This window comes from Indicator indicator, chromosome 1 (assembly GCF_027791375.1).
Source record: "Indicator indicator isolate 239-I01 chromosome 1, UM_Iind_1.1, whole genome shotgun sequence".
NCBI classification, from domain to species: Eukaryota; Metazoa; Chordata; class Aves; order Piciformes; family Indicatoridae; genus Indicator; species Indicator indicator.
In genome coordinates this window covers 91,968,515-91,984,367 of record NC_072010.1, presented here as the reverse complement: position 1 = coordinate 91,984,367, position 15,853 = coordinate 91,968,515, and the positions used below count along the sequence as shown (strand labels likewise).

The 15,853-nt window shown below is 42.8% G+C and overlaps 1 protein-coding gene across 2 annotated transcripts in view; it reads left to right on the top strand.

Annotated features, from left to right (window-relative positions):
• The window catches only part of GSK3B (glycogen synthase kinase 3 beta), a 145,508-nt gene extending 131,756 nt beyond the window's left edge, over window positions 1-13,752 (top strand). For both annotated transcript variants that reach the window (XM_054400487.1, XM_054400479.1), the window contains 3 exons: window positions 409-595; window positions 6,442-6,540; window positions 13,641-13,752. In XM_054400487.1, coding sequence (XP_054256462.1) covers window positions 409-595; window positions 6,442-6,540; window positions 13,641-13,708 — 354 coding nt within the window. In that variant the 3' untranslated portion in view covers window positions 13,709-13,752. The remainder of the gene's footprint in view (window positions 1-408; window positions 596-6,441; window positions 6,541-13,640) is intronic.
• Window positions 13,753-15,853: the final 2,101 nt, after the last annotated feature.

Below are 15,853 nucleotides of genomic sequence, written 5' to 3'. Positions count from 1 at the left end.
TTTGCATTCAGTGAAACCTGCTCATTTGAACCCTCTGCCCCACCTTCACTCTCCACCCCATATGCATGGCTGGTAGCACCTCTCTGTCTGTATCATGGTTTTTGAATGAGTTACCCCTTGGTTCCTGAAGTTGTGTTTTTTCTGAGTGCACTCTCATGAAGTCTCTTGCTGGCATTGCACCTTCACTCTAGTGCAAGAGGTTGCAATTAACCCTTTCTCAACCCCAGGAATTGGATTTTCCCATACTTACTGGAGGACTTTGATTAGCACAAACCACAAGTTTGTTCCAGCTTGTTGGGCAGTGAGAGGTTTAATTGCTCTGACTTGCTTTTGGTCAGCAGGGAAATGAAGCATACTCAGACAACCTGTTTCTCCTTGCTTGTTTTGTGCTTGTGTTTTTTTAACTAGGTCTTCCGGCCCCGCACTCCACCAGAAGCAATTGCGCTATGCAGCCGCCTGCTGGAGTACACCCCCACTGCCCGCCTGACGCCCCTGGAGGCCTGCGCGCATTCTTTCTTTGATGAACTACGGGACCCAAACGTCAAGTTACCAAATGGGCGAGAGAAACCTGCACTCTTCAATTTCACCACTCAAGGTAGCCTGCAAGCGTTGAAGGATCCCTTCTTTTAAGGAGAAGCACTCTGAGGAATGTTCATTGTAGTAACGCAGGTGGCACTCTCTCAAAAGTGAAGATCTCTGAGCAGGGCTGAGGTTATTAAGTGGTTGTATAACCAGTGGTCCATTTCAAAGAGAGAGGAAGAGGACGTGGAGAAATGGGCTAGAATGTTCATGATGTCTGGTGTCTCTGATTCAAATTTCATGCATGGTACTGAGGGTTGTTACTACTTGATTGCATCAAGAAGGCTTGCACTTGCAGTTCAATGTCTGCTGGTGGTTTTGTGTGAAATACCACAGTCAGTGGACCATGGAGATTAGTTTATCATTTTGGAGATGGTCCTACTCCTTCATACCTGAGATGCCATAGCAAGGAATAATACATATTAGGTTTGGCAGGGAGGTTGTAGTGTTGCTGCCTGTTTGCTTCTGGATATGGGATAAATAGAGATTTTGGTGCCCGGATCTGATGTGCCATGCAGTCATCTGACATTACCTTGACTTGGTCATTTAGAAACTGTAGAAATGACAAACAACCAACACTTTGATTTGAAGCAAGATTGGTATCAAATTTTAAAACCGTTCACTTTTTTTTTTTCCACAGAAGTCAGAAATATAAAATTAATACCCTTCTTGAATAGTTTTGCCTGCCAAGACAGGGAATGCAAGAAGTATGGTAGAGAAGTATGCAAGTAATGAATTTCAGAGCACTTTTTTTAGTTATTAGCTGCCAGTTCTCACCCTTTGAGCAAGAATAAATCTATGTGCATTTTCTGTTGAAAGCCCCAAATATCTTTTGGCTCAGTTAGCATCAATGTAGTTTTTCAGACTCTTTAGTGTGTGCAGTGCTTATCTGCAAAATGTGAAACAGAGCTTTCTTTCAACATGTGGAGTCCTTTCAAAGTTAAAACACAAAAAAGGACAGAGAAATAAGCTTTTAACTTACTTCAAATGGTTGCCTTGCAGAAGGTAAATATGTTGAATATACTAAAACATTTCCAAAGGAAGATCGCCTTAGTGTTCAAGAAAAGAGCTTGTGCTTCCAAATCACTGTCTTCTGTGCTGTTTTCTGCATCTGTTATAAGTTCAGTAGTTATGTTACAGGTCGTTTCTTGTCACAATACTCATGAACTACCTTCCCTCTCTAAGTACATCTTTGGTACTTAAGATAGTTAGTTTTGCTCTCAATAGCTTGAAACAGGTTCACCCCTGTTTTTTGAAAGTATTTCTTACTGTTTTTTAATGATAAGATTGGGCCTATCTACTACATGAAAACAAAGATTTCTTACAAGGGTGGAAAGCTCTGTGGTGAGTCATTTTTTTAAATCCTTAATGGAAAAATAAATGTATATATTGAGAATATGTGCGTCGTTTCCACCCAGGCAGCATGGAAACAGTTGGGTAAGCTACCCTAATGCTCAGTGAAATTTAAAGCTCCTCTTTAGCCATCCTGAGGAGCAGATGTGCCCTTCCCTTGCACAACGAATCATGGGAATGGCAAAAAAAAAAATTCATTTCCACTGGAGCTGTTTCCTTAGGATTCAGAAAAACATTTTTCTGTAATTGGCAAGTATCAGCTTTAGCATCTAAAATGGGAAGGCTACAACAAACTAACTCAAACACAACAAAAAACACATACACCCAAAAAAATAAAAAAAAAAACCCCAAACACTGAACCAACAAAAACCCCACCCAAAACTAGGAGTTTTTTTAAAATAAATTAATACATGGCTTACCACAGTGATTTTTAAGAGCTTTGTAGTTAGTAAATGTGCAGCAGCAAGCCTAATTGCAAGCTCAAGATAAAAAAGAAGCTTTTGCTTCTCCTGTGACCGCTGGGCATTTCTCACTCTTTAACCAGACTGTGCAAGGTCCCGTCAAATTGGCTAGTCCAAAGTAGAAATCCCAACTGGGAAAAGCCTCAGAGCATTGGAAATCAGACAATGACTCATGTCAAGTCATCTGTGGTAATTTTAAAAGTAACGAAAGATATCCTTTTGTTTTGAACAGCATTTGTTTTCAACAGGCAATAATAAGTTTTAGAATAAATGTTTTATTTGGCTATAACCAGTTGCTTAAAATTGAAGTAGGAGGTAGCTGCAGAAGGCCTGAAAACCAAGCTGTTAGAACTGACATGAATCTGACCACTGAGGATGTCTTAGATTGATTTTCAGAAAGCGGCAAATCTGCTGATCTGGGTACTGATGCTGTTCAGATAGAGCTGGGGTGGGAAGGATCAGTGGGAGCATATGGAACATGAAGATGCACTAGTTGTGAGACCTGCAGGTGCTTACTTTGTTGCAGAAATGACATCTGTTGAAGAGAGCTTTATCTGGTCATTCTTAATGCTGTGCCTTTTAAGTTTCCCTTAGTCTTCAAACAGATGTTATCTGCCTAATTGGGGTTTGAAAAAATTACTTTGACCAAAGAGGTTTCTCCACTAGCCTGAGAGCTGCAGTTTAATGGCTGTTGGACCTGCAAGACAGAAAGCAATTTTTCTTTTGGAACCTGAATTTTCAAACAATCTGTGAAATGACAGCCATTTCCTAAATGTCTCGTAATATGTCAACGATTGTGCTGGGGCACAGATGTTACTGTCGCTCCATGTTGGCCATTAAAGACTAAGATTTATCTGTGATTCAGTACTTAGGAATGGTTATCAGACTTCTCAATGGCAAATTACTTTTTTGCTGAAGTGTTTTGGTTTTGTTGGGTGTTCTGGGGTTGATTTTTTTTTTGTTTGGGTTTTTTTTTTTGAGACTAGGTCATGACCTTTAAAAAGAGGGGGTTTTGTGCCTTTTTTTTTTTTTTTTAATTTAGTAACCCTTTTGTTTTTAACCAAACTCTTTCAGTGTGACCAGAAATCATTAGTGTGACAGTTTGCATGCCAGTTGGAATATTTCTGGTCAGGGTATGTGGAGGGGGAAAGAAAGGAAAAGGAAGCTTGTGCTGCTTCCTGTACTCTTCTAGGTTGAGGAGAAACTGATAGAATAACTTGGAGTTACTTGTGAAGTTTGATATTGTGACAAAGCAAATGTGACACAAGACTCATTTTTGCAGGGGATTCTGAGGGTGTTGATATATCAAATATAACAACAATGAAAAAGAGCACTGCAGTGTTTCCAAGCTGTGTTTTCTTGCCTTTGGGACACAAAGATGATCTTGTGTTCTAGCAAAACTGGACAATTTCATTCCTGCTCTTTATCTGAGGTGTAAACTGGCTGCAAATGGCATGACTGGATCAGAAGAAAGCCACAGCTTTTCTCCCAACTGATGGGAAGGGGAGTTTAGTCTCATAAATAAATTGGTATAGCTGCTTTCCTCACATGGTGCTGAAAACTTTGTCTGGATTACCTTGATCACAATAACTTCTTGCAGCACTATTGGTTGTAGTTAGCCCAACCTTGAATTGCAAGTTTGATGTAGATAAGCAGGCTGCAGTTCAACAGCTTTTCCATATGATGTGCTGGAAATCACTGAGAACAAAGGTTCTCAATACTTACAATATAGGCTTTAGATATACCACAGGTCAAGCTTTTCCTTGGTGTTGAAATGTCTTGTCCTTCCAGATGAGATGGCTGCAAAAATATGATAGAACAAAAGTTCAAACAAGTTCTCAAACAAAACTATTAAACTTCAGCCAAGAGTTCAGTTTACTTTGGTTATTTCTTGTCTAAATTGGCTTGCTCTTCTAAGTGAAGCATCCAGACAATTCAGAGCATGTTGAATTTAAGTAACTTCATACCAACAAAGATAATGTGGGGTTTGAGAAAGGAACAGGATTGGTCTTCTAGTCTTTATGCAAGTTGCTTAAGGTAGCTTCAGAGAAATGGTTATATTTGCCTTTAAAAGAACAAAACCCAGTGTATTTGCCATAAACTGGCCCTGCATAAGGAGGTGTTCTGACAGCATTAGATTAGATGAACATACGGGAGGAAGGAGAGTGGGTTTGTAGTGCCATTGCAATGGTTCTTTGGCTATAGTGATGCAAGAATTCTATAGCTGCAACCTCAAAGCACCACTTAGCACCAGGAGGTAGTAAATGTGATTTGTTTTCCTTGAAGTTATAGCTCTGACTTTGGTTCAGTCACAGCCCTGTGTTGCTGCCAGTGATGAGCAGAAAATAATGCTGAGGTGGTAGAAACTTTCGAACAGCAGATTCCCAGTTACAACAGATTTGAGAAGTATCTTTGGAAAAAATACTAAAGGAATAACGTTTTTTTAATGCAGAGCAGCTAATATTCAAGATAGTATTAAAGTATGGATTTATCACTGGTGTTCAGCTTCAACACTTGAGGATTCCTGTTTCTTCAGTTTGTTTTCCCATTTAAAATGGCGACTTGTGAATTCTGAATGATGTTATGAATATATGAATTCTGAAATAGTCACATATGGATTTGAAGATTAGTGCTGTGAGTATTGAGACTGTCTGGAAGGACTAGCTCAGTCTTAGACCTGAGTGAGTGTTACAGAATAGATATATGGGGAGCATTGTAACTTCTCTTTGGTTCTAGACTGAAGTTCTGAAATGCAGTCTCAAAACGTAGTAATAAGAGGCTTGTAAGCAGGCAAGAGCCTTCTACATCTGGCCCTCCTAGCAGTAAAGAAGCCTAATGTAACTTAATGGGGGGAGGGGGGAAAAATAAATCACCAGCTAGTCTACTGATCCCTTTGGGCCCTAAATTTAAAGCTCATGTTAAAGAAAAGCAATAACCGCTTAAATATGAGGCAAAATAATTTCAGACTGTGTACAAAAACCCTTACTGAACACCTGATGTGATTTGGATGGGTTTCTGTACAGCCCTTGCTATCTGGAGGTCTTGTGCAAAAGGTGTCTATTCTCACTTCTCCAGGTGACCTCCAGGAGCTCCAAAACTCATCAGCCTCCTTATGTGAGGTGACTGTTCACATCCTTTTAACCAGATGTTGCTTTATCAAGGGACAGCCAATCACTCCTTTTTCTGAAATAAACAGGACCTGTCTTGTCTAAGCTTAGTCCTTCCTTTTGCAAGGCACTAAATTCTCTTGAAAGGGTGCCAGAAAATTGTCATCTGTTGATGATGTGTTGCCCTTAATATTCCCACAGTTGTGGCTGTGAGATGCCTGTTCTTCCTTCTGAAACATGTTGAAGCTGTATTAGTTTTGGAGCCTACAAGACATGACTATTTTTCCTTTGGTTATCTTCAGAAAGAATGGTTGCATCATTTTGTGGTTTATTTAAGTTGCCCAGCATACCAATTCCCTTTGCTTTTCTTTGTGGATTTAAAGGACATCTCACCTCTTCTTGGCCTTGGTCAAGTAGAGATTGGTCTTGAGTTCCTGAGTCCTTGAGAAAGGGGTGCTTGAATGAACCAGAGAACTAAATCCCTGAAGCTCTTGGAGCAACTGTTCCAGCTGCTTGCTTGCTTGAACCAGTGCCCAAAGCAGCACTGCTGTTGTCAACCTTCTCCTTGAGACTTGACTGCAAGTGAGTTTGTGAAGGGAGTCCTTCCAGTGCTCAGAAGGAAATGACATTATCAGGTCCTTGATAAGGATCAGGCCTGGCTGGTTCTTTGCTCCCAAGCCACTGTCTTTCTCTAAGAAATAGTTGCCTTGCACCACTACTTGTAGTTACGACAGTCCTACTCTGGAGGCTGTCTTGCCAAATAGCATTGTGGTTTCCTCTTGTTGGTCAGCAAAGAAGAAAATGGAATGTGACCTTTGGCTGTAAGGGCATGTGTTTTGCCTGAGGTTGCTGCTATGGGGGGGAACCCAAGCAGCTGGGCCTGCATGCGGGGCTCTTTGTAGGTGATGAGCTAACTCTTGTTTGTTCCACCTCCCTTCTAGAACTGTCAAGTAACCCATCTCTGGCTTCGATCCTCATCCCTGCTCATGCCCGGAACCAAGCAGCTGCTTCAACCCCTACAAACGCTACAGCAGCCTCAGGTGAGAAAATGTAACTGCTTACTTCCCTCCCCACCATGCTGCCTCTGGGCTGGCACCTTCCTTCTGCTGAGGCCTGCAAGCCACCTTGACCCTTGGGGTGAACAGGGAAGAAGGATTTGTTCAGCATCACCTGAAATTTGGTCTTGGTAGGTGGCCATTTGGGTGCTAGCTGAGGTCACCAACCCAAATCCTAACTCAGGATACTTAAACAGTTGAAGGCAGAGTTTAGTTTGATCCTTCTCACTCAGACTTCCGCTACTGAAAAAATCATTTTCTCACCTGTTTTTTAGCAAATTCTGTGGATTAGCTTGCACCTAATTTCTGAGCTTTCAGCCAGTCTAAAATTAATCCTGACTTGGAGCACGAATTTGTGATGCTTAGGAAGAGAAGCAGCTGGCTTAGTACATGTGACCTCCATGGAGCTTGGATGGAGAGGATTTTATTTTTTTCCCCAAAGTCATTAGCACTGAAGAGTCGAGTTTGGGAGTTCAGTCAGTTGTATGTACTGCTTCATCTAAGTAGCTTCAGTTGTTTCTTACCATGTTTGCTTGTGTCAGCCTCAGGCAGAAGCAAACGCTTTTGGGTTTTCGCAAAGCACTGAGTGAATTTCTTTTTTACCTCTCTTGTCCCCTCTCAAGTTTCTATCCAAAACCTTTTAAAAGCTGACTGTTGGCCTCTAGCCCACTCCATAGTGTATTCTGTTTCCAGTGAAAGCTTAAAAGCCTGGTGATATCAGTTGCAAGACTCTCAGAGAAAATCCCAGGTGCAGCAGGATGTGGCAGAGGTGATTCAGTACCCGGCGCTCCTCCTCTGAGTCAGCCCTGAGTCAGCACACCAGCCAGCTGTCTCAGGGCTTGGGCAGCCAGAGGTAGGCTGCAAAATGGGTGTGCTTCCAATACATATCCTGGATGCAGATCAGTCCCATTGGACAAGGGCTGTAACCCCACTTCTGAGGTGCAGGACACTCACTGAATGTAAGATAGCTAAGGACAAGCCCTAATTAAAAACGTATCCTTGAAACGTGCAGGAAAGCATTTGCAGCTTGATGTGCCTCCTATCTGACGCACCTGGTCCAACCAGTGCTGCATAGAGAATATTTTCATACTCAAGATGGATAGATGCACCCAGGTTTGAAAGATGAGGCTTGACTCTGAAAATAAAGTTGCAATAGATAAAAGATACAGCCTGTACAATCTATATGCTTCAAATTTAGGAGAAAGCAAAATTGCTGGTTTCAGATTTAGGGTGTTTGCTTCACACACTTGGCCGTATTTTGCAAATGGTCATGTTCTCTGTTTCCCTTCTATGTGCATCTGTTGCTTGAGAACAGGGGAGTGGGGAGCAGATAAAGTAGTAGAAGTGATCAAAAAACTACAAAATCAAACACGAAAAAATATTTTTAGCTCTTCTGAGAATTACTGTTTCATTTAATGTCCTTTTCATGCCTTTTAGGAGTTCTCTTTGCCAAGATACAAGTTTTGAGGAATCAGTGGGGTTAAGAAATCTGTTTTCACCCAGCATTTTCCAAGAGTTCTTGTGGGGGGAAATGTGTTAGGCTGAGTCCTGAATATGACGTATACAAAGCCAAGCAAACAAAAACTCCAAAACCCAGCAACTTATTGACATCAATATATTAAAACCACCTGTTTGCAAGCACTGCTGAGTTGGGGTAGGACCTCTGATTCATAGTTCAAGGGCCAAAGAAAAGTATCCTAGCAGCCTGGAAAGAAATTGTGAAATAAAGTTCAGTATTGGGCAACTTGCAGCTTTGGGTATCTGCAGCACAGATGCTCAGTAATTTCTTACTCACATGGGGTTCTCACAGGAGGTTCTGGGCACTTCATCAGAGCTGTGATTTTTAGGATTAGGTCCTGTTAATCTGTTGTGTGCATGCTGGTGTTACACACTTAGCAAGATATTTTTAAGAGGACCCTTCTTTCCCCTATACTACCCCACCCACCCATCCTGGAGCACTGAATTTCTATTTCTTCAGTAACTGGTAAAGCAGCATAGGAGCAACTCCTTCACCTAATCCAGGACATCCCAATGGGCAGGAGACTTTTCCTGCAAAATATTTGCTCCTGTGACTTAAGCAGTACACATCCAGAAACTACTCTTGAGTGGTGATAGTGCAACAAAACGTAGCTCTTGAGGCAATTCAAAGGGCAAAGCAAGTTAGATGTAACTGTAATTCACATTATTAGTGTATAACTTGTGCCTCCTTCTAGCACACAGGATCAGTAATTGTATTTTGAGTGTCCCTAGTTATGTCCAGGGTAGTTGCCTACTCTGTAAGCTTTGAGACATAGGTGCACCTACATTGAAGTGCAGCGTGCTAGAGCATCACTGTAGGTAATCTAGGTGGGTTGTTGTTACCTGGTTGCAGACAGCTACTCCGTTTTCATAGCTGACATGTTGGTGTGCAGCCATGTCAAAATCTCAGCTTCCTGATAAAGTGAAGTACTGCATTTTGTCATGCACCAAGGTAGGGTCATAGCTGGAAAATAACTAGAAAAATTAGGTCTGCTTGTCCAAAATCTACCAAAGTAGCGTTTGCCAGGAGATTTAGCAGTGGTGTGGTATTGAGATAGAAAAATTGGCTCTTCAACATAGCAAGTTAACAGGGCGAGTTTCACGAAGCCAGCAGTACGAGCCCTTGTACTAACCAAGGTGGCACACATCTGCATTTTTAAAGTTACTGAAAGTGAGTAATCTTTGTTAACTGACAGATTCACAGTGGTGATTTCAACACTGATGTAACAGTAATCATGATCACAGTTGTAGGGGAATTATTGCAGGTAGTTTCTGAGTGTTAAAAACATGCCTTTGTTGTAAATTTCCTCTTCTCTTGAGGCTTAAAGCTGAACTGTACAAATGGAACCTGGCTTTGCAGTCAGTGTGTGAAGCCTTGAATTCATCTAAATGTCCATTGTTACTGTTAGTGGCACATCTAAATCAAAGTGGAGGAAAAGGAAAAAGGGAGTTACTGGACTCTGCTTGAAATGGTGTGCCAGCTTTCTGTGAACTATCCTGGCCGCCGCTGATGAAAAATCCCACTGCAGCTTGATTCATGTGGGTGCTGGCTTGATCTTTCTGGAGGAGGATGGTTTCATATCTGTGCAGCCACAGCATCTGAGAGGGGAGCATGCAGACCCAGCTGAATGTGTAACTGCTCACATGACTACACATTTTTTCTTCCTGGATCAGCCAGCATCAGTAGTTAACTCTCTGTTAGTCAGCATTAAGACGGGAAGAGCGTAATTGCTGTCAGCAGGGGTGTTGTGCCAGCAGGGATGCTGGGGTCACCAGCTGAGGCATCCCACTGCACTGATCCCATGTAATCCCAAATGTAATGCGTGCCTGAACTTTCAGCAACAAAAGAGATTAGAGCTGGTGCTACCTGCGCATGCGTGGCAGCTGAAAAACACTACAGTGCTCCATAAAATAAGATTGAGTGCATTCAGGGTAGCCCCATTGAAGGAATTTTGGAAAACTTTAATTCCTTAACTAGGACAAGAGAGGCAAGCAATTTACTGAGATGTCTGCAAACTCAGTGCACAGGGATGTGCTCATGTCAGTTCAAAGAGCAAAAGTTGCATACTTCAGGCTCACCAGTTTGCCACAAGCTCTGGATTTCTATATCCCATACACAGCCACACTAGGAAAACCAGGCTTTTCTCCTCCTCCTATTTGCCTCATCAGCTGTCCTGTAAGAATTCCCAGGCTGGTGGTGGGTTGGTTTCTGTATCTTTGCAGATGAGGAGCACTACAAATCCAGCCAGCTAATGTTGTTGTTAGTGTTAATGGGCTTTCTCAGACTGAGTTGGTGTCTGTGTCTCTGAACTGTAGCCCCATCTTTCCAGGAGGTCTCTGAAGAGTGTCACCTGCCCTCCAAGAAAGTTCAGGCATTGCTTGCAGGGAAAAACAGAATTAGAGGAGTTGCTCTACATCAATGAGAGATACTTCTGCCATCTGGAAGAACTTTTGAAAGCAGCTGACATTTAAGCCCCAATATGGTTTCTTTGCACCCCTAGGCAGAGGTGTCAGATGGGTAGTTCAGGACAAAGAGGCTGCCCTGACCTCAAGCCATAGTCTGCTGTGTAGTCCTCTGCCCCATACTGGAGGCTGCATGTCAGCTCCTAGTTTCACTCCCCAGCAGGGCTTCCACCATGACACAGGAATCTTTACAAAGCAGACGCTGTAGCAGCATTGCTAAAGGCCTCAATTTTTTTCTCTCAGGCCCAAACACTGTTTTCTCCTGGTGAGGAGGAGTAAACTCCACTTGTGTTCTTTTTGTGGTGCTTTAGTGAAGAGATGTTGGAACAAACCTCTTTTTGTTGCCCCCAATGTCTCATCAATGCAGAGTCAAAGAACAATCCAGAATATCAAAATGCTGCATTTTCTTGCCTGTTTGGAGCCGGTACAGCTTTGAGCAGGCTCTGCACTCTGTCCTGGGTGGACTTTTATATGTTGCTGTGAAAAAGCCTATATAAATGGTGGTGGGTTACATCACCTGGTTTATTTCCTTTTTAACATGTGGTATGTATATGTCTCAGGAACTCCCCCATTTGAGTGATGATAGAAAAGGAGCATATGTTACATGAAGTAGCTCCAGCCCCTTTTCTTGTTTTTTTTCTTTATCTCTTCTCAGTAGCAATGTAATGGTAACAATGTCAGCCTCTGCTGTCTTCAGGAATAGGAGATCAAAAGGCACATTTCCTTTCAGGAAATGAAATATCAGCACTTTCTGTGCACATACAGAGGAATTCTGTGCCAGCAGTACAGACTCCAGCTGGACTGCTCGCATCAGGCACAGCAGATGTTGTGTTGATTGGAGTTTAGCCATACCTGAAAATTTAATCTAGGACAGGCACAGTGAGAGTTTAAAGTGTGGACTATTAGTTGTCCAGCTGGTTTGGTTTTGATTTCCGTGGTCATCATTGGTCTGCATGCTTGTGGGATTTAGGAGTTGCTCCTTCGTGGTAACTCTCCATGTAGGAGGACATCTCTCATGTGCAAGGGTAGCTTTCTAGATAACATTGGTAACATCCTCATGCTGCCTTACTGCTTTTTCTTTTTTTCTTTCTCATAATAGTGGCCATTCCTTTGTGAGGGAGGGGTTGCAATTAATTTGAGGTGAGAGGGAAGGGAACAGGAAACCCCCAGAGCAGCTGTCTGGCATCCTCTGCCCACAGGAGGATTTCAGTTTCTTCCCACACGGTCCTCCTCAGCATTTCCTTTTTAAATAGACATCATCCTTTCTTCCCACTTGTCCCTTGTATGCTGGGTGCTGTTGTTTGATTTCCTGATGTTGTTGACTGCATGTTACTGAATTTGTGACTTGGCAAGTACTGTCCATCTCTAGATTCTCCCTCGTGTCCATACCTTCACTCATGGCTGCAGTTCCACCTACAGTCAGGTCAGTGTGGCAGGAGACGAGAGCAGTTTCATCAGCAGGTGGCCATGCAGCATTGCCCAAGGCTGTGTTGCCTCAAGACCTCTTCTGTGCTGGAGAAGTACCACTACTCCCCCACTGCCCACCAGTTGTCTTTTGCCATGTCTGTTACTTATACTAGTCATTCTGTCCTCCAGTCTGTGATCAGTAAATCTGTTCTTTCTTTTTATGAGCCCTTTTCCCTCTGTCTCTCCAAATGCACTGTTTGCCCAGTCTGCCCTCTTCTGTGCTGAGATAAAAAGTCTTCCTATTTTTTGCCCCTGTTGCAGTGTTGATGGCTTTGCAGTTAACTTTACTTAAACTAAGTGGCAGGAATGCTTGACAATCTCTGTAGAAAACCTCTCTTAATAGCTGTTGCCCATCCCATATTTATTGTGTTGAGTATTTCATGTGTTTAACCATTCATCCTCTTACTTTTTGTCACCATCCTAATTAGATGCTGCATAGAATGGTTCCAGATGAAGTTGGTGTACTTTTTTTTTCTCCCATGCCAATTCCTCTAATACTAAGAACAATTATTTTAGAGAAAATACCAAATGTATATGACCTATGGAAACACAGATACAGTCAATTTCCTTTGGGTATTTCTTTGCAATCCCTGTGTTCTCTTGGAATGCACTTCAACATGAGAGGAAATGGCCTCATGTTGTACAAGGGGAGGTTCATGTTGACTATTAGAAAAAAGTTCTTCCTTAAATGGTTTTCAAAACTGGAACAGGCTCTCCATGGAGGTTGTGGAATCCCCATCCCTGGAGGTGTTTCAAAGACACAGAGATGTGGTGCTGAGGTACATGGTTTGGCACCAGCCTTGGTAGAGTTAGATCAATGGTTGGGCTTGATCTTAAAGGTGTTTTCCAACCAAAGTGATTCTGTGACTTAACTCTCTGTGGAGTACTGTTCCTCCCAGAGAAGAGAAGGTGTTGTAGGCCATTTGCTGTAGAGACTTGATCCTCTAACTATTGTCATATGCTTGCCTAAACTTTGTTTACTGGTTTCACGCCTTGACATTAATCTGCTTCAGCAGTTCAGAGGGTGGCAGATCGAACTTTGGTTGAGCAACACAGAAGGAAGCAGTAGAATTGAAAGATGTTTCCTGAGGCAACAAGTGCATGAATTCCACATTAACACACAAGCTGCTTCTGCCAGGGAAGCAGATGTGTTGCCTTCGTTGGCTGCACTCACTCACACAATCAACAGGCAGCTTTGTTAACGAGAAGGCCTCACAGCAGGAAACCCCAGCACCAACACCAAACCTTGCAGCAGCCACAGATCTGTGATGCGTTAGCTGCTGCGGTGCTAGTCTGCCCTGTCTTGCAGTTCAGAGTTACTGGAATGCAACATGGGCAACTTACCACTGTGGGGGCAATGTTATGTCCTGCAGAACCTTCTAGAGCCTACGTGGGTGTTGGCACACCAGCCTGCAACTCACATCCTGTCCCCAAACTGAGCTGCTCCACCTGTATCCCCAGGTATCAGGAGAATATCCTGACTGAAACAGCATTTTGGTGGGAGTTGGGGGTTTCCCAGTGCAGAGAATGTCATAGCTGTTGTTCCATGTGTGTCTATATTTTGGAGGTAATGCTGGTTTTTTGCTTTGTTGTTTTTCTTTCTTCTCTCTTCCCTTCCTCTCGCCTGTTATTTGCAGATGTTAACGCAGGAGAACGAGTTCAGACCAATAGTGTAGCTACAGCATCAGCCTCCAACTCCACCTGAACCAGTACCAAGCAGCCAGCTGCACAGGAAAAAGTCACCAGTAATTTGAGTCTTGCTCAGCAACACTGGTCACATTTGGAAAGAAAATTAAAAAGAGGAAAAAAAAATACCCAACAAACCAACCAACCTGTTCATTTTAGTGTTCAATTTTTTATTATTATTATTGTTGTTCTTATTTAACCTTGTAAAATATCTATAAATACAAACCAGTTTCATTGTATGCTCACTCTGCAGGGTGTCTGGGGCAGGGGACTAGGTGGGGGGAGGAGGGAAAGTGGAGCAATACAACAAACCAATGTCTCTCCCCTCGACAATCTCGTCATCTTGGAAGTTTGCTGTTGTGTACTTCGGAACCAGGACTCTTGCCTCATGCCCCCTCCCACAACAGAAAGAAGGAAAAACAAAACCCCCAAACCTCATTCTCTGCTGAAGTTTTGTTGTTTTTTTTTTTTTAATTATTAATTGGGGGGGAGGGGTTCTTTGTTTGGTTTTGGGGTTTTTTTGTTTGGTTGTTTTTTTTAGTTTTGTTGGTTTTTATTTTATTTTTAAGTGAGGTTTTGGACTTTGATGTAGTGCACAGCTTGAATTTGGTCAGGAGCTTAGCAGGGGTCATTCAACAGAGCTCAGTGTTTCTCGTCAGTGAATTCATACCCCAGGTTGTCTGAACTGCCCCAGCTCGAGGTGGGGAGCAGGCAACATGGTAGGAAAATAGGTTGCCATAGGGTTGGGGGGGGAGGGTTTGCCACATGTTTAAGGCTTGAACTGCTATTGGAAGCCTTTCATTGTAAAAGAATCCGTGCTAGTGATGAAGAAACCTGCAGCTTCACTATGGGAAATGCCTCACCGAGGTGGGCTATATATAATATAATACACACACATGCATGAACACAAGCGGCTGGCTTTACTGAAGCAGCTCCTCCCATCTTCAGCAGAGAAGAGCAGATGAACAAAATCCTCAGAGGGGGTGAGGACCCAACCAGGGATGCTAAGGGACTTTTGGGGAAGTGGCCACTGAAATCTTGTTTTTGTCATGGGGTTGTTTTTGTTGGTTTTTTTGGTTGTTGTTTTTTCCCCCCTCCTGCCCCACACCCAGGCTTTAGATTTGAGCAGGCTTTCCTTTTGCCCAAGGTGCGTAGAGGAAAAGGACACCAGGGTTTATAATGTGAACTGTAACAGTCTACTGGTTTATTTTGTAATATTTTAAGTTCCTTTTCAACTGCAGTTTTAACTTGGCAGGACACCACATTCTCTAATACTTCTGATTTTTAAATCCATGGCTAGAATCTGTATTTAGTTTCATCCTTTTCCTTTTTTTTTTTTTTTTAAACCTATTGCTTTTTCTTTTTTTTTTTAATTTCTATTTATTGATGCGTGCTGCCATGTTGCCATTGTTTTTTCATTGGTTAGAACATTAATAAACTACAGATCCAAGTGCTCTCAACAGTAATTTGTACCTGCTGGCCTGTAGGAAAGTTGGCTCTACCTGAGTGTGTATGTGTGTATATATGAGATATAAATATATACATGTATACATAGATGCTATACTGCTTTTTTTTCATTTTGTCTACGATCTCAAAACAGTCTGATTGAAGCGTGAGGTGAATGCTTGTTCCAGTTCCTCTGTCCAGGGCCCAGGTTTCCTCCCTGCCACGGTGCGTGATGTGAGCATCCACATCTCTCTTCCTAAAGTCAAAGCAATATTCCTTGGGAAAGGGTCAGGCAATCGGCTGGATGCAGCTGCGGCATAGGAATGAGATACTTGGAGACCTGATCTTTGTCATAGGTTTGTGGTTGGTGTCCACTTCAGCCTTATCCTCCTTCAGAGAAACTGTAGACACCTTTGGTGCTTACCAAGCTGTTGTTCAACCTGCGGATCTCTGAGGCAAGTGGTTGCTTTTCGGAGCACAGGGCCAGTGGTGAGGCCCAGGGCAAGCTTGCCTGCTGCAGGGTTGGCAGGGGTTTGCTGACAAGCTTGGTGTGTTTCCTCTTCGTACCCTCTGTGCTGTTGACCTGGGACTTCTTTGGGAAACTCTCTTAGCAGCCCCAGAGCTGACAGAAGCTGATAGAAGCCCTACCCTCTCCCTTCTGCCTGACACAGCAAGTTTTGGAGAGGCAGAAGCTGTTCCAAGAGGTGACTGCCTGCCT